At 50.3% G+C, this 16158-nt stretch overlaps 5 protein-coding genes across 5 annotated transcripts; 3 read left to right on the forward strand and 2 right to left on the reverse strand.

The window, feature by feature from the left end:
* Positions 1-305: 305 nt before the first annotated feature.
* On the forward strand, positions 306-1374 carry BDW70DRAFT_116809 (uncharacterized protein). Its single transcript, XM_073734659.1, has 3 exons — positions 306-484; positions 544-942; positions 1019-1374. The coding sequence occupies exons 1-3, from the start codon at positions 469-471 to the stop codon at positions 1294-1296; spliced, it is 693 nt and encodes a 230-aa protein (XP_073598948.1). The 5' UTR covers positions 306-468; the 3' UTR covers positions 1297-1374.
* Positions 1375-1451: 77 nt separating this feature from the next.
* BDW70DRAFT_148117 (uncharacterized protein) lies at positions 1452-5868 on the reverse strand (the record flags this gene model as incomplete). Its single annotated transcript, XM_073738815.1, has 6 exons — positions 1452-3999; positions 4061-4261; position 4440; positions 4581-5526; positions 5578-5731; positions 5780-5868. The coding sequence occupies 6 exons, from the start codon at positions 5866-5868 to the stop codon at positions 1452-1454; spliced, it is 3939 nt and encodes a 1312-aa protein (XP_073598949.1).
* A 563-nt stretch (positions 5869-6431) lies between these two features.
* Positions 6432-7819, forward strand: BDW70DRAFT_148119 (putative transcription factor Rap1; the record flags this gene model as incomplete). The annotated part of the gene is made up of 4 exons (XM_073738816.1): positions 6432-6446; positions 6517-6602; positions 6653-6893; positions 6950-7819. 4 exons carry the CDS (start codon positions 6432-6434, stop codon positions 7817-7819), a joined length of 1212 nt encoding a protein of 403 aa, XP_073598950.1.
* A 193-nt stretch (positions 7820-8012) lies between these two features.
* On the reverse strand, positions 8013-9284 carry BDW70DRAFT_116831 (chromo domain-containing protein). Its single transcript, XM_073734661.1, has 6 exons — positions 9148-9284; positions 8958-9087; positions 8868-8910; positions 8732-8808; positions 8282-8677; positions 8013-8231 (listed from the first exon to the last, which is right to left on the reverse strand). The coding sequence occupies exons 1-6, from the start codon at positions 9152-9154 to the stop codon at positions 8207-8209; spliced, it is 678 nt and encodes a 225-aa protein (XP_073598951.1). The 5' UTR covers positions 9155-9284; the 3' UTR covers positions 8013-8206.
* Positions 9285-9441: 157 nt separating this feature from the next.
* Positions 9442-11879, forward strand: BDW70DRAFT_116846 (chaperonin-containing T-complex subunit CCT5). Its single transcript, XM_073734662.1, has 11 exons — positions 9442-9584; positions 9638-9655; positions 9713-9761; positions 9827-9920; positions 9970-10053; positions 10107-10396; positions 10445-11093; positions 11144-11281; positions 11331-11511; positions 11560-11648; positions 11699-11879. The coding sequence occupies exons 1-11, from the start codon at positions 9575-9577 to the stop codon at positions 11741-11743; spliced, it is 1647 nt and encodes a 548-aa protein (XP_073598952.1). The 5' UTR covers positions 9442-9574; the 3' UTR covers positions 11744-11879.
* The last annotated feature ends 4279 nt before the right edge of the window (positions 11880-16158 follow it).

The following is a 16158-nucleotide window of genomic DNA, read 5'->3' on the forward strand; positions in this document are numbered from 1 at the left end:
GATCCCGAATTGTCGCTCGCAGATTATGGTAGTTCCGTGGCAGTCCTGCCCTGAAGGTGTCTATATTCAGCTGGTTGGCTGGTAGAAAAGTAGTATATGAGGATTTCAGCTACTGAAAGTATAGCAACAGAACTTTCGAATCGTTCAGTGCGATAACCCAATATATGTGACAACTCATTTCTTAAGAGCTCCTCTGCTAGCTGGTGCGTTGAACTATAACGATCCTTAGTTTCGGCCGCCGAAAACGCGTCACGGTGTTGCTGCCTCATAAGAGCTACCGTATCTCCGCCCTGTCCCCTCACTCACTTTGAGACATAACCCAAACTCCCACTCCGACTCTGCAACTCGAGAGAACTCTTTCTTATTTACACTAGTACAATTTTTTCTCTAATTAAACTCTCAATTTCCTCCTTGTACATATCAGCTCAAGCGGCAAACAAACGAGGACACCCAGCTTTCCCACCCACCATGTCAACCTACGAGGGTAAGAAATACCCCTCCAACTCAAGAGCGAACACCAAGTTAATCTTCTACCTCCAACAGTCGAACACAACCTCACATCGGACCCGTCAACTCCGCAATCCCAATCAACGACTCGCCGCCGCCGCCCCGACCTCTCCACTTTCTTCGCGACCCTCTCTGAAATCACCCCCGACGAGTCCCGTTCGCGCCCCTATGCAGTGCCTGTGCCCGGCGACGTCAGCGCTGCGTTCTATTCCCTCGCCGAAGCGCTAAATATTATGCGCCGTGAGGGGGGTGGAGGAGATGCCGGCGCTACAGGCCCCGCCGGGGACATTGGGAGCTTCCCCACGCTTAATCCAGACGGGACGCCCATTCGAGTCCACGGGGATGATTTGCTGGCGCAGATGATTCAGACATTGTTGAGGGATGCAGAAACGCCGCCGAAGGAGGTTGAGGGGGTTAATGAGGAGTTTTGTGATAGTATTTCCACCCTCCATTGTTTCCTACTGGCATTAAATACTGGAGAGGATATGGCGCTGACAATCATGACGAATAGGGCTCGACCGTGTTCCGCGCTCCTCGCTGAAGCCCGAACAGGCGTGTCCGATTTGCGGCAATCCGTTTTTAGACGACAAGTACCCACTCGTTGTGCGGTTACCGTGCCACCCGACGCATTTGTTTGACTTGGAGTGTGTGCGGCCTTGGTTGAGACTCAGGGGAACGTGTCCGCTTGACCGGACGGATTTCGCGAAGCAGGAGAGGGACAAGATTGAGGAGCGCAAGAGAATAGCTGAACAGGATGACGAGGAGGAGTGGGATGGGATGTATGGTTGAATTACGAGGTATGCCAGGCCGTTGTATTCTGGAGTTGGTGGGGTTAAAACGAGGCTATGAGAGTTAATCATTGCATTTCGTAAAGGGAGTATCTTGCGCATTATGTTATATATGTACATGTTGTATCTACTTTTAAATCGGTCTGGTCAAGCTGCTCAAGAGCTGCTTTGTCCATCTCGTGGTCGAATAGCCAGCTTACCCGTTTTATCAATAACGGCTTCGAGGCCCCGCTGCTGTAGCATTCCATTATCATCGCGGACTTCACGCGCCTCGAGCTCTTCTATGAGCTTCTGGTTTTCGCGGTTCCCTTCAAGCAAGAATTTAAGGCACATGACAGCATGCTCTTTGATATAAGGATTGTGGGCATCGAAGTTCGTGCAGGACAGGATCGTCTCCACACCACCATACCTCCGAATCTGATCTTGGACTTCAGGGCACTTCCACACAAGAGAGGATAGAACAAGCACGACAAGCTTTTTCAAGTTGCGCCACTCGAATTCGGAAGGATCCTCAGTGATTGGCGGGGACTCGGGTCTAGACGCAGTACCGCCATCTGTAGGGTCTGGATCGCTAGGATCGTAGGGTCGCTCGACGGCGATGGGACCGGGGCTAGCGCTCTGCTGCTGCTCTCTGGAGGGGCTGTTTCGGCCAAGGTTCAACTGGCTCAGTTGGCCCTTTGGGATGCTAGCTTCGAGTTCCTTGATGAGCGTGACGAGGTCATAAACGATCTCCCACTTAACAAGGAGGTTTTTCCAATCGTTGTTCTCTGTGAGGACGGCGAAGAATTCAAGGAATTGGTAGACACCTTCGTATACCCGTTCCATGTCCCATAAGTTGAGAGGGAAGTCTTCTGGCAGGGCGCGGCCGGCGCGAATCTGGCCCTGCAGGTAGATGAGAGCACATGTTTCGGGGATGATGTTACCGCGGAAGATAGTGAAGATATAGCGGACGGTGAGGACATCGACCCTGGAAAGAGGGGCCGGGTTCTTGGTGGCATTGGCTTGGCCGGAGCCAGTGACTGAAGCGGGGGAGTACTTGGCTCGGAAGATGTGCGTGAGGATTTTCACAACAACTGCTTGCGCTGGAGAGATTATATCCTTGGGTTGGCCAAAATCTGAGTACGCGTGAGACATGAGGCCGTTTCTGAGAACTGCATCCATGATTTGCACCATCATCTTGAAGTAGAGCTCGTCGTCAGGAAGGTCCCATGCAGCAATGAAGATCAAAAGCTCACGGAGCAGATTGCGTCCTGTCTCCTGTGTGAGGAGGATGTGGCATCGCAGAGCCTGCATGTTTCGCGATCCAGTCCGTTCACCACCCTTGAGCCCGAAGCTGTCGACAATCCCGGCTTGAATGATCATCGGAAGAGCTTCAATCTCAGCAGGTCCTAACACAAGGGGAATATCGGTTAAGAGGCCACGCTGCTGATCGCCTGGGCGTCCGCGGTAGTCGTCGTCGTCTTCATCATCATCTTCCTCTTCTTCATCAATGCTCCCGTCGGCAACTGCTTCCAAGCTGCGTGAGTCGTCATCGCCAACGGTGCCTGCGTCGCCCGCATCGTAATCGTGATCCCTCTCGTCGCCCATCTGAGAGGCCTCCTGTAGCCGAGCCATCAATTCATCCTTGGCCTCCTGAAGTGTCTCCGCCGCTGACTGAGATGATCTTGGCATGGTCGTGTCTTCCTCCGCAATTGGTGCATCGCCAGCGGCGACCACACCGTACTCATTGAGATCTGGAAGGTCAGACCAGCAAATACGCGGGAACCCTGCGGTCGGGCTGCGGTCGATCGTGAGGATCGCTTTTTTCCGAGGAGGCTCATCATCGGGAAGAGCGGGCGGGAGATCCTTTGCTCTGTCTTGAAGGTCTGACCACCCATCCACCTTGGCACCTAGAATGGCAGTGAGGGCGGCACGGATCTCTTTGACTTGGTCAGGGTCTTTGCCCATTTCCTGGATTGCCGTAAGATCACGCCCTAACAGTTTCTCCATATGATCCTTGATGTTTGCAAGTAATAGCATGGCTGCTTCCTCCTTGATGGTGGCTGGTTCCCGAGGGAAGTTGGAAATCGTCTCTAGCAATAGATCCTCGGCGGTCTGGTCGTACAGTGCCCTAATCGGAGGATTAACTATCCTCTCACCAGTCTTGACAATAGGTGCCAATCCCTCTGGCTGGCTGCTCGCCTGATCAAGAGGCTCCTTGGGCTGGATGATGTTGGAATCCCCGGTAGAATGATAGCCGAATAGATCCAACCAGAGAACCATCTTACGTTGCTCGTTGTGCATGATAAAGTTGTGCAAGAACTGAAGGCATGTAATCAAGAGACGCTTGTACAGATTGACGACTTTCTGCCAACGTTCTTCATTCCTTGCGTTCGTCTCCCCGTCGAAACCCCGCGCCGTCACCCGAACACAAGTATCCACCAGCGCCAGAACCCTCTGGTCGAATCCTTTCTCAGCAGCCATATTCTGCGCTTTCTTCGTTGTAGCAAGAAGGTTCCGGGCGATTGTACAAAGATCATTCAGACGTTCAATGTCCTTCACCAGCGAAAAGTAATTGTAGGCTATCAAGTTCGAAGACGAGTGTTCGAAATTGGCGGCCGGCGGGCTTTTCCAGATGAACGACTGCGATTCTAAAACCGGAATTGCCTTCGTAAATACGTCCGTAAGGCCCTGCCAAATGTCCGGAGACAATCCTAAGCCATGTCTAGTGCGAAGAAAAGTATTAGTGGTCTGCCGACACACGCCCTGATGAAGTAGATTCTCACCTGACATCGCTTTCTTGATGCGTCTTATATAGAATCTGCTTTCCAGCAGAGAGCATATGGTCCAAGCGTTTGTCGTCAATCATACCCCGGGTCTCGTAGTGGCTCAGTGTGCCCATCAGGATGACCTTCAACATGAGCTCCGCGGGGGTGCACTTTGGCTTCATTTCTGTTGAGGCTCTTTCCGCCATCTTGAAGTGCCTCCTGGGCGGAATGGGCAGGGGATATAATAGGGTTCAGACAATATTAAATCCGTTAAAAAAAATCCTAGATGCATCCGAAGGTGAAATGGGTTGGCGGGACAGAAGAAATCATTGATGAGGTAAATTTTTCCGCGGCCGAGTCGCCTTAACTACTCTTTTTGGTAAGTCTCGTGATCTACCCTGGTGCAACGAAGTATACCTCTACGGTGAAACTATGCCTGTTAAATTAAGTAACTGAAGAGCCAGTAATGCAGCGATACTTCATTACCAAGACTAAGCACAGTGAGCTTTGCCCGCAGCATAGTTTCCAAATACATGACGAAGGTTATTCCAAAAGCCCAGATCGTAAATATTGTCAATTTCCTTCATGCTTCTAACACGAGCAAAGCTCCGATCAATAGGCGCATCAGGATCGGTTGGTTGTATAACGTCGTTAGAGCTTTTGTGAACCTGATGTCCTTCCTTCGGAGGGTCTCCCTCTGTAAGTACAAGTATTTGATCGCTGTACCCAGGCCAGGAATCCGCAGTTTCGGGAAATTCAAGAGGAGAATCGCTTCTTTTATGGTCGCCAATAAACTTGAATGCCATTCCGTCGGTGATGTCGTCTTTCCAGTCGGACCACTTGGCGCTCTCATTCGTCGTCATTCCTGCCCAAATGAGATAGAAATGGTAGACGAGAAAAGCGAACGCCAGTGGGGCCGTCATAAACATCAGCATCGTAACTCCCCCAATGCGAGTATCATAGGCTACTACCGCCGCCCACATGTTGAGAAAAGTAGGCCAACTTTGTTTTCTCAAGCGCACGGGCGAGCTGGGAGGGACGAGTCTGTCCAATGTCTGGGACAAGAGGGAGTAGCCAAGCCATGAGCCGTAAGTCAGCATGACGCTTAGTGACAGCAAGAGATACAAAAAATAATGGTAATTGTTCAGACCGACACAATTGGTGAGCCATATACAATGATGGTCTTGCCGGGAGACGCAGCGCTTGCAGTAGCTGCAATGCTTACTTCTCGCTGGTTTGAGAAAGTGGCACGTTTCGCAGCTGTGGCCAGGGTGGAATATGACCTTGTCGTAAGGATAGCGCTTCATCTCCTCCGCGTGATTGTCCGGAGTGATGAATGATTTGGTAACAACACTTGCATACAAGAAGTAGTAAGGCAGGGCTATGATGAGGGGAATGTAGAGTTGATGCATCACCGAGATCCTGGGCCAAGCACTGGGAATGAATATGAGTTCCCCAATGACAAGGATTGTCGTAAAGAATATCTATGAAACCCGTCAATAATATGAAGCATCATGACGAAACTGCATACTGACCAGCACGAGCGGATGATTTTCGTAAAGGATATAGTTGCCAGCTCGGCCCCAGGATCTCAGGATCCGTCCACCGAACAAACGAGCATCAATGTATGATATTCCATGCGGGATATGTATCCAGATAATCCTATGAAGTAGGCCAACCGGCGTTTTCCTGGATACGTCAGAATGCAGTGACAGCTAAGAAAAGACTCCCACGTACCGAAATACAGGAAGCCTCCCGAAAAGAACAGTAAAAACAAAGGCTGAAAACCCCAGGATCACGAGGGCGATCGTCCGTAGAAGTCCCATCGTGCTTCCAACAAAGTAACATAGAGGAGACCCTGGCTTGAAATAATGATCCTATAAGGCCAGGACAGACATTCTTTCAGATTGCTAGGAGGATGCAAGATACCAAAATCTTGTTGTTGTCCTAAGCTTATAAGACCACGGCATCCAAGCCTCGTCGGTGAGTCCCCGGCTAGACCTTACGGTATCGCGGGCACGTGATCCGGTGCCGTATGTTCGGATAGCGAAGGTTACTTTACCGCTACCATCTGCCACGTCTACTTAGCTCCAGGGACTTTACTTCATGATAATCAGTCATCTCGCACGGAGACGTAGCAACGATGACCTTTCGTGGCCAGGTTTAACTCTCTTATGCGCGTTTCCGCGACGCTACGCGTAACCACGTGATCTAGCTACAAACTGGAAGCCCAAATATCAAGGACGACTGCGAATTTAGGACAGGCACCAGCGCTTAAAAAAGGCTGGGACACAGAAGATGATGGAGGTGAAAGGAGTGGAGAGTGGAATGGCCGGGGAAACTGGGCAAGGCGGACTCTTCCAGGGGATGTCGTTCTGGCTCTCTCACAATGTCCCACAGCGAAGTAGGTTCAAGGAGCAAATTCAGGTTCGTCCCCAACCTTTATCTTATAACTTACATTGATGTATCAATAGCAACATGGCGGCATTGTTAAGCTTCTTGAAAAGGACGCGGACGTGCAAATAGTGGACCACAGAAGGAAGAACCTCTCAGCCAATGTGTAAGACCATCTTTCTCTCCTCGAGAATCTGGTATTTTGACATGGTCCAGATATTCCTATCAATTTATTGAAAAGTCCATTCAAAAAGGCAGACTAGAGGCCCTTGAGGCTTACAAAGCTGGGCCATCTACAGCTCGCCCCGTCGGCGCAACCAATATTCCAACAAAAGGCCAAAGGGCAGCATTTACGACAGAGGAGGACCAGCTCATTTATGATTATATGCAACATTACGAACGGGATCCACTCTCCTCAGTCATGGGTAATAAAATCTATCAGCTCTTTGCAGCAAATGTAATTCATCTGATCCAGTACGAGTGGCACAAACTTCTGCTGACAATAGGATCTAGCATCCGGGACATACATGGCAATCATGGCGCGATAGGTATCTCAAGAGGCTTCGGGGCCGTCCACGTCCAGGCGGAATGTCAAAATCAAATAACGCTACGGCTGTCCGTGAAGAAGACCGCAAAAGCCATCCTATCCCTGCGCCTACATCTGCATCTCGTCCAGTGGTACCGGCAACTCAGAGAGACGAGCCTTCAGGGCAACCACGAGAAAGAAAGCGGAGACGAAGTCCAGAACCCACAGTGGCTGGTTCCCGCACATCTAACGGCACGTCGAGCGCACAGCAGGGAACAACAAATCGGCATCCAACACCATCAGCTCCGCAAGTCGCCAAAATATCTCCAGCATCAGCGAGCCAGCAGAGAAAGTCACCTCAACTTGATACGCTTCCCAGCCCCAAAAGAGCAAAGACCACAACAACTCGAATTTCAGAGACAACCATACCTCAAGAAAATGGACCCACTGAAGAAGCCGTGGACAAAGACCCTGCTGATGAAGCTAATACAAGTATTGACAGCGTTTTTCTGGAGCTACCATTCCTCCCGTCAAGCCCGGTGGCCGAGGAGCCACCTGAGCAAGATATTGATTCGTGGATAGATAGCCGGGTTCGCGCGGGAAAGGGTAGCGAGGATCAAGTTATCGAGGCTTTGCAATGTACCAGCATGGACCCGGAATTGGCGGAGAAGGTGCTGGAGTCTTTGACTGCGGGGAAGGGCATACCGACCAACATGCGCGGAGTATGGACGGCACAGGATGATAGAGATCTGGAGGCGCAAAACACACGTGATATTCAGCGGGTCATAGAGAAACATGGCGATTTGTTGAATTACCGGTGGGATTATCTTAACATGACAAGAGCCGCAGCTAGATAGGAAAGTATGGCCCCAGGATAAAAAGCGCTAGATGACACAAGAAATGTGATTCTAGAAAGACAATGGTATATGAAAAGAACATAACAAGAACACAACTGAGACACATTGATGACACCCATATAATAGACGTGAATAGTTTTCCCTAAGTCTTGAAGAGGTGCGTCCGAGGCAATTTCAACGCCAGTAAGATGATGTCCACACACCTTAACCGAAGACCCTATTATACATTCCCGATAATGATAAAAGCGCGATTGATGAACTCCAGACACACGCCGACGGTGCATATTGTGTAGACTGTAACTGGACAGACAGATAATAGATGGAATTGAGGCTCAGACCCGGCACCCCATGAAGTTGGCTTAAAGAACAGATCAGGAAAATGTATATTTACGCATCCGAGTCTTTAAAAACTCTAATTAATGTTAGATTTGCGGAAATTCCGAGGGTATGTATGAAACTTACAAATGTTGTTCGTAGAATTTGAGCATCTTGCGTGGGCATTTGTCATAACATGTTTCGATGGACACCTTTGACTTCTTGCCGTTATTCCAGTGGAGATATGCGACCAGTCCGCCATCCTCGCGCACAATAGTATCGACGGTCTTGACTTCGTTCTCCCAGTTTTTGGACTTCGGCACCCAATCGGGCGCTACGCTTTCCTTTACCTTCGCCTTTTCCTCACTAGTGTTTGTTTCTTCAGTATCTGCTGCTCGTGACCTTCTGCGTCGCTTCGGTTCTGGCTTATTTGCCGACGCTGCTTTTGGTGGCCGTCCCACAGACTTGCGCTTTTTGGAAGGCTTCTCGGGTCGTCCTCCTATAAGCTTGAAGTACTCCTCCAGAAGTTCTTGTGCACCTTCGCTGCGAGAGTGTCAGTGTGAATTTAGAAGAGAATCACAGTTGCAAGAACCTTACAGGTTCTCCTCTGGTTCGAGAGTCTCGTCCCTAGGATCATCGTAGCCTTGCCACTTCACTTGAAATAACAATGTGCCCTTCTCGCAAGGTCAGCCAGCATCGTCGCATGCGAAGACAGAGCAGAATATGCGCGCACATCACCCTTAAATCTGTGACCTAATATCTTCTCGACGACGTAGCTAGTCTGGTCAGCATTGCTGTTGCAAGCTAGAAACATCCCACTCACACGTCCTCGTCCTCATCCTCATCCTCATCTGCATGATTAGCATCGTCGACCCCATTCTTTTTATCTTCGGCTTCCTCGTAAGGGATAGATTCTCCAGTGGATTCGTCATCTGACAGGTCGGCCACGGGTGCTATGTTTGCGCGGTTAGCTCAGTGTGAAGCTCGCAGAAAAAGCCAATTGATAGACCCACGCGGCATTGTTCGCGACGAAGTGAAGCTGAACAGACGCGAAAACAGTTTGACGGTGCTTAAGTAATGCTCACAGTAAAGCTAGACAGCTGAAATGAACAGCGCAAATCCAAGCGTCAAAACGAACGGGCGAACGTCGCGGTGGAGATTATATTCCTCAGGTTTCAAGTTATGGCGAGTCGCGCAAAGTAGCGCGTAGGGGAGATGCGCTAAGCCTAATCAGGGGAGCTGCTCACTAGCCCAAACTGGGAATCTCCAGAATTTCTGAACAGAGCCCCGTGAGTGCGGAACAACATTGAGGTTCTATTGTCGCTGCCACCTCGCTTCTCAGGTCGTTCTGGAGGATTTTTTTTCTCCATTTATCTCGCCTCTTTCTCGATTTTCTTTGTAGCCTGATAATAACTCCTCACCAGGAGGCAGACCGTCAAAATGGCGATGCGTACGTTTCCGATGCCCCTCATTCGACCTTGTACTAACTTTCTGTCTATATAGAGCTTGATCTGTCTCAAGGTTTGAATAGATATTCCAGCACGAGCCTTCGATATACCGACACTGACTCCGCAATAGCTTCTGTGATGAAGGATGAGCAGGGCCGACCATTCATTATCGTTCGAGAGTACGCCGCCGACATCAAACCCTTTGACCTTCCGAACAATTCAACTGATATACACCTCCGAATAGCCAGGGAAAGAAGAAGAGACAGCATGGCACGGATGCCGTCAAATCACACATTGTCGCAGCGAAGACCGTTGCTAGCATCGTGAAAACGTCTCTGGTAAGGACCGTCACCGCTGTTCAAGGGCAAGTTCTAATTGACCATCTAGGGTCCCCGCGGTCTTGATAAAATCTTGATTTCCCCTGACGGCGATATTACTGTTACGAACGATGGTGCTACTATCCTGTCCCAGGTTCGTCCAGCACAGATCCATACCGCTTACGAGTTCTAATCGGCGTGCTATAGATGGAAATCACGAACAACGTCGCCAAACTCCTCGTCGAGCTCTCCAAGTCCCAGGATGAAGAAATTGGTGATGGTACAACTGGTGTTGTCGTCCTGGCCGCGGCAATGTTGGAACAGGCCTCCGACCTCATTGACAAGGGCATCCACCCTATTCGAATCGCGGACGGTTACGACGCAGCCTGCGAAATCGCCGTAGCGCAACTCGACAAAATCAGCGACGAAATCAAATTCACGAAAGAAGACACTGCGAACCTGCTCAAGGTCGCAAAGACGAGTTTAGGTAGCAAGATGTAAGGCGCTCCGAACTCACCGCCGGTGCTGATACTGACATTCGTTAGCGTCTCCAAATCGCACGATCAATTTGCGCAGATTGCCGTTGACGCAGTGCTTTCCGTTGCTGATCTCGAGCGTAAAGATGTGGATTTTGAATTGATCAAGGTAGACGGAAAGGTCGGTGGGGCTCTTGAGGACTCACTCCTTGTCAAGGGTGTCATCGTGGACAAGGATTTCTCTCACCCGCAGATGCCAGATGAGGTTACAGACGCTAAGCTGGCCATTCTGACCTGCCCATTCGAACCCCCTAAGCCGAAGACAAAGCACAAGCTCGACATCACATCTGTGGAGGAGTTTAAGCGCCTGCAAGAATACGAAAAAGAGAAGTTCACAGAGATGATCCAGCATCTGAAAGACTCCGGGGCCAACCTCGTGATTTGCCAGTGGGGTTTCGATGACGAGGCCAACCATCTTCTTCTGCAGAACAAGCTCCCGGCCGTTCGCTGGGTGGGTGGGCCTGAAATTGAGCTGATTGCCATTGCAACAAACGGTCGGATTGTGCCTCGCTTTGAGGATCTCAGCGCAGACAAACTTGGTACAGCCGGTCGTGTGCGCGAGATGACCTTTGGTACTACACGAGAGAAGATGCTTGTTATTGAAGAGTGCGCCAACAGCCGTGCTGTGACGGTATTCGTGCGAGGAAGCAACAAGATGGTAAGATCGCCCATCTATACTAGACCGTGCATTACTGAATTTATCACTAGATTATCGATGAGGCCAAGCGATCACTGCACGATGCTATTTGCGTTGTTCGTAACCTAGTCAGGGATAACCGCGTCGTATATGGTGGTGGTGCAGCGGAAATTGCCTGCTCGATCGCTGTGGAGGATGCCGCTGTCAAGGTTCGTGGCGCTCCAGTTTCCTATAGTCATTTACTGACGTTGCCCTCAGAGCCCTGGAATTGAGCAGTATGCCATGCGCGCATTTGCGGATGCGCTTGATGCAGTGCCGTTGGCCCTTGCTGAGAACTCCGGTCTGAGCCCAATTGAAACACTCGCGGCCATCAAGTCGCGCCAGGTGAAGGAGAACAACTCCCGGCTGGGTGTTGACTGCATGCTGACTGGAAACAATGGTATATACCCTTGATGAAGACAGTAGAATTGATATTGACAGGCTACAGATATGAGAGAACACTTTGTCATTGATCCGCTCATCGGAAAGCGACAGCAGTTGTTGCTTGCAACTCAGCTCTGCCGCATGGTTTTGAAGGTGAGTTAGTTATCTATGTTTATTATACGCATGCAGCTAACTTGCGACAGATTAACAATGTCATCATCTCTGGTGACGACCAGCAGGAGTTCTAAACTTCTTGTATATGATAATATCATCTCGATGACCTAAAATGCAACACGCTTTAACCCTCTAATCCAACATCTAGATCGTGCTATGACAGAAGGCGCTGGTACATAGATTAGTTGATGAAATGAAAAATTGAATAGTCGTGTCTTTCTCGGCTTGGGTTTTACACATGTCCTTAGCCATTCTTCCCAGCGCCGAATGAACTGTCATACCTTCGCAGCCCATCCGGTCTTTCCCCCAACTCTTCTCAGTTCGAGATGAGGGATTGTCGACGCTATGAGAAACCCCCAGCATCCTCCACGAGACTGGAACTCAATATCCTGTCATACGACACGCTTCCGAGTTGAAACTCTCGACTCTTGTGAACGGTCGCGCGGAAGAATGGAATATGAACTATTCGAAGGATTCCTACCCTTCTCAGGTCAAATGACGCTGTAGACTTTTCAACTGTTGTAGCAGACCAGGTACCGCCAACCGAGGCATCATGAGCAGTCAGACTTTCAGGCACGGCAAGTTAGGTTAAGCTAGTACCAGCCCACCCAGGGAACGCCTGAATCCGAGGAACAACACGACAGCTCAACATGAAACAGTAAAAGCCAGGACGACGGGAAGCATCTCGGTGCGAAAAGGGGGCTCCGAGACTGCGGACGAACTGTCTCCCTTCTCGTTTCGGATGATTCTGTACTAGGACAGTGCTAGACACGGTCTCTTCATTTCCGCTCGCCTCTCATCGAGGCCTCTCACGGAGGATCTTCCGCACGAACGGAGATTTATCCCGGCTTGTTGGCTTGTCACTCGTCAAGACTCGTCGCTCGAAAGGACAAGAGAGGGCGAAAGGAGTGTGACGGGGCGGGCCGTACTGACGTCTGAATGAGCTCAGAAGACGAATCCTTCGTTCGATCCTGATCCTGATTCTGACCTGACTTTGGGGGGCCTGAGTCAGGGGATCGCAGGTTCAGTACCGCCGTCGGATCATTGATCGCAGAAAGTCTATGCAGTGAGCAGTAATTCCCATGGGATGCACAGAGTTCAGAGCCCGGCGTCCGGCTCGTGGGCGCGGCTTCAGGATCCGTGACAGTGTAAGAGAGTGTTGGTAGGTACGTAGTATACTATGGCATCGACCGGCACGTGCTGTCAAGGCGCCAAAGTGGCGGCATCTTCCTGATCTTCCTGATCATCTGTCCAGCGTCCCAGTGCCAACTCACCATTATCCCGAGATACCTGGAGAATGGATAGGTCGACAGCTCACCGTTCGTCCACCTACATCGCAAATAATAACTTGCCTTGACGGACATCTGTCTGACGCTCCTGTTCAGATGACCGGCTGATATGCATTTCCCCCCAGCCATGTGGGACAGCGGACCATAATAATAGAACAACCAGAGCTGTTCTAGCCTCTGGGCCCCGGCGACTGTGGTTTTCCCGCTGATATCACTCTGCAGCCCCTGTCAACTCGAGCGGCCCAGCCCAGAAAGGTCAAGTCAAGGCTGCGGCATATTGCCAGGGGTTCCCTCCCCTGTCGGCTGTCTCTGTCGCTCTCCCTCAAGTCATCATGTAACGTCAGTCGCGCTCACATGGTCGCTGGGTGTTTGACGTGGCTCGAATCTGTTCGTAGGCGGTTTTTGTGCCGCGGGAGGCTGGCGTTTCTCGTGACTGAAGCCTCAAGATGCTCTCTGTTTGCAGCGTGGAAGTGTTGCTGACCTCCAGTGCTGACTCAATCTTTACCGCTACTTCTCACCGTCCTCGGTCATCGGGTGCTGTTTGTCTTGCGATTGCCGCGGGTGAGACGTCCCATACCTGAACAAGACCTTCGTTTCCAGTCGTTTTTTCGAGCTGGTAGTTCGATCGGTCTAGCAAAAGTACGGTCTGGATATTCAGTTTCTACGGCACAGGCCTCCCTCGATCATATTGGACGTGCCACAAGACTTCCCCAGATAATTGAAGGGATACTACAGGGGACTGCCTACGTATACTCCTCCACGCATAGACTCACAACGCAGCGGATACCAATGGACGTCCAAACAGCCGACAGAGGGCCGCCAATTCGTTCAAAGAGAGGTCATTCAAGTCGCCGCGAAAATACGATCACCATCGGCTCAATCCTGGGGCCGTCAGCCTCTATAAACCCCATTTGCTCTCCCAATTTTCACTCAACTCATTTTCCATATGGACAGTTCACGACCCAATGACACCCCAAAACTGAATCCTTTCCGGGACAAAGTTCAGCAGAGTCCATCAGTATGGAGGGCGTATGTAGCTATCCAGCCATCACCGTCACACGGCGCACCGCACCCCCAAATTCTGAATCAACTCGAATCCGTTCATCATCATTCAAGAGATATCATTGTGGCTGATCCCTCCGATGTATATGGCCATGTACACGCCCCAACAAGGAAACCAAGCAGTCATGCGACCCGGATGATCGGGGTGCCTGATTTGCTTGCGCCCGTCAGATCTTCAAATCCTTTTGTGCGATCGAGGATTTTGTTTCAGGTAACCGCGGGTTTGGGCTTTTATTTGCGTGCGTCTCATGCCGCGGCGGTGGTGTCTGTTGTTTGCTTTTTACGGGAGGGCCTGGCCTGGTCTAGTTCAGTCCTTTGGGGGGATGGAAGTTGTTCGCCTGGTGTATACTTGTGAAGTCGAGCAGACAGGAACCCTACGGTATAATGATCGGTTCGTCTATGGTTATCAGCAGATGAGTAGACTACCTATTCTGAGTACGGAGTAGTACGACTTGGAATCTCAGAGGGACCACCTCAGCCTCTGCTGGAGGTCAGCGCTTACATTCAAAAAAACAGACAGGGATACTTGCAGAAGATGGCGGTAATGCTCAGGCAGCCTAACGGGGCTCAGCATGGGCGTCCAAACCGCGATCCATCCGAGTTTGAAGATATTATGACCTGCCAGCAAATTCGCTACCTAACAGAGTGTATATAGTTTCACTATCTCGCTCTCCCTGTGATTCAGCCTGATCCAGGAAAAAATTTTGTATGAGTCCTTCCTCTAGGCGATACCCTCCTCAGTACAGAGTACCAACGGCCAGGGCTGCCAGCCTCTCGGATCTGCAAACATCTCGCTATTTGAGGCTTACGGAAGGGATGTACATAGTACAGAGTACTCCGTACATTAGATAAATAAATCTGGCTCTCCGAGATAAACGCCCTAAATGCATTGGGCTGAGCCCCGGGTTCCGAGACCGGGGCCCGAGCCCTGAAGGTTCTTTAGGCTTGCGCCAGCTTGGCGCAAAGCAAGCATGGCCCGTGTCATTTCTGTGAGTAAGAGGTTGTTTGGAGACGTAGTGTGTACCCAAATCGTATTCTGAGTGCACTACTAACATCGCTGCCTAGGAAGGATATTTTAGTTGACTAATCGACCAGAATCGAATCTCTGGTCTGTGCCCGCCTCGTATCTAATTACTTGGTTTGGAACGGAGCCGAGAGCGAGTGGTATGCATTCAGAGTGAGGATGTAGCAAACATCCACAGGGTTCTAAAGGTACGGGGGCTCTAGCCATGCACTCCGTTGACGAACATCCCCGTGCCGGAAGGAGAACGTGAGGGTCCTGTAGGTGGGCTGGATGGCTTATTGCAAAAGTACCCCATAACTCTGAGAAATATAGTCTGTACAGTGTGGATGATGAACTGGGGATACAGAGGGGCATTGGGCACTCTCCGTCGTAGGCATTACAGGTCGCTACAGAGTGTATGTTTGAGAGGATATAGTTCTGCACCCACAGCCTATCGATTTCAAAGGCAATGACAACTGATATGATTGATTCCAGATAGTTTTACTACACATGATTTACTATAGATGAGTGATAATAGTAGCTTACTACCCCCCCCCAAAAAAAAATACCCAGCTGCCCGGAAGAGCCTACGAATGATTCCCTTACCAGGGCGACAGCGCAGTTGCAATGTTTGATATATTGTGGCGTCGCACAAGAATTAATAACCACGTAAAGCACATTGAAGTCTTGGGGATCCTTGTGGAATGTAGATAGTACTTCTGTGCTTTCTCAAGTCTACTTTGTATTTTTCAGCATTGCTTACTTGGATAGGTGATCGATGGAGTCCTGGGTGCGGATTCGATGGAGCGCACTCGTCAAATGATAAGATGCTCTTTTGCAGCCGGTTTTATATTTCTAAGCGTCAACACTGATGAATCTCAGCCGAGCCGTACTCAGTACGGATGATGGCTATAGACTCCTAGCGGGCCCTGGAATTGATGGTTGCAGCGTTACTCGTATATATGGAGGCTAAATGCAAGCATTGTCTTCTTTTGTACAATGAGGAGTTCTGGTATGCGCATGTGCATCGACGATGGAAAAACAAGGCATGAGGGAGTGATGCGGTGCTTTTCGTAATGGCACACCCGAGATGGATGGAGACTCGATTAGCAGGCGTCGCGCAGGTTGGTAGGAC

Source organism: Aspergillus foveolatus (assembly GCF_047715535.1).
Source record: "Aspergillus foveolatus strain CBS 279.81 unplaced genomic scaffold BDW70scaffold_8, whole genome shotgun sequence".
NCBI lineage: Eukaryota > Fungi > Ascomycota > Eurotiomycetes > Eurotiales > Aspergillaceae > Aspergillus > Aspergillus foveolatus.

Excerpts from the sequence above, each read along its gene's own strand:
- BDW70DRAFT_116809 (XM_073734659.1), top strand. Across the intron at positions 943-1,018 it reads TAATGAGGAGTTTTGTGATA|GGCTCGACCGTGTTCCGCGC; the intron begins GTATTTCCACCC and ends CATGACGAATAG.
- BDW70DRAFT_116831 (XM_073734661.1), bottom strand. Across the intron at positions 8,911-8,957 it reads GAGGATGAGGACGAGGACGT|CTACGTCGTCGAGAAGATAT; the intron begins GTGAGTGGGATG and ends TGACCAGACTAG. Across the intron at positions 8,678-8,731 it reads CTCGAACCAGAGGAGAACCT|CGAAGGTGCACAAGAACTTC; the intron begins GTAAGGTTCTTG and ends ACACTCTCGCAG.
- BDW70DRAFT_116846 (XM_073734662.1), top strand. Across the intron at positions 9,762-9,826 it reads CCATTCATTATCGTTCGAGA|CCAGGGAAAGAAGAAGAGAC; the intron begins GTACGCCGCCGA and ends ACCTCCGAATAG. Across the intron at positions 11,512-11,559 it reads CATGCTGACTGGAAACAATG|ATATGAGAGAACACTTTGTC; the intron begins GTATATACCCTT and ends GACAGGCTACAG.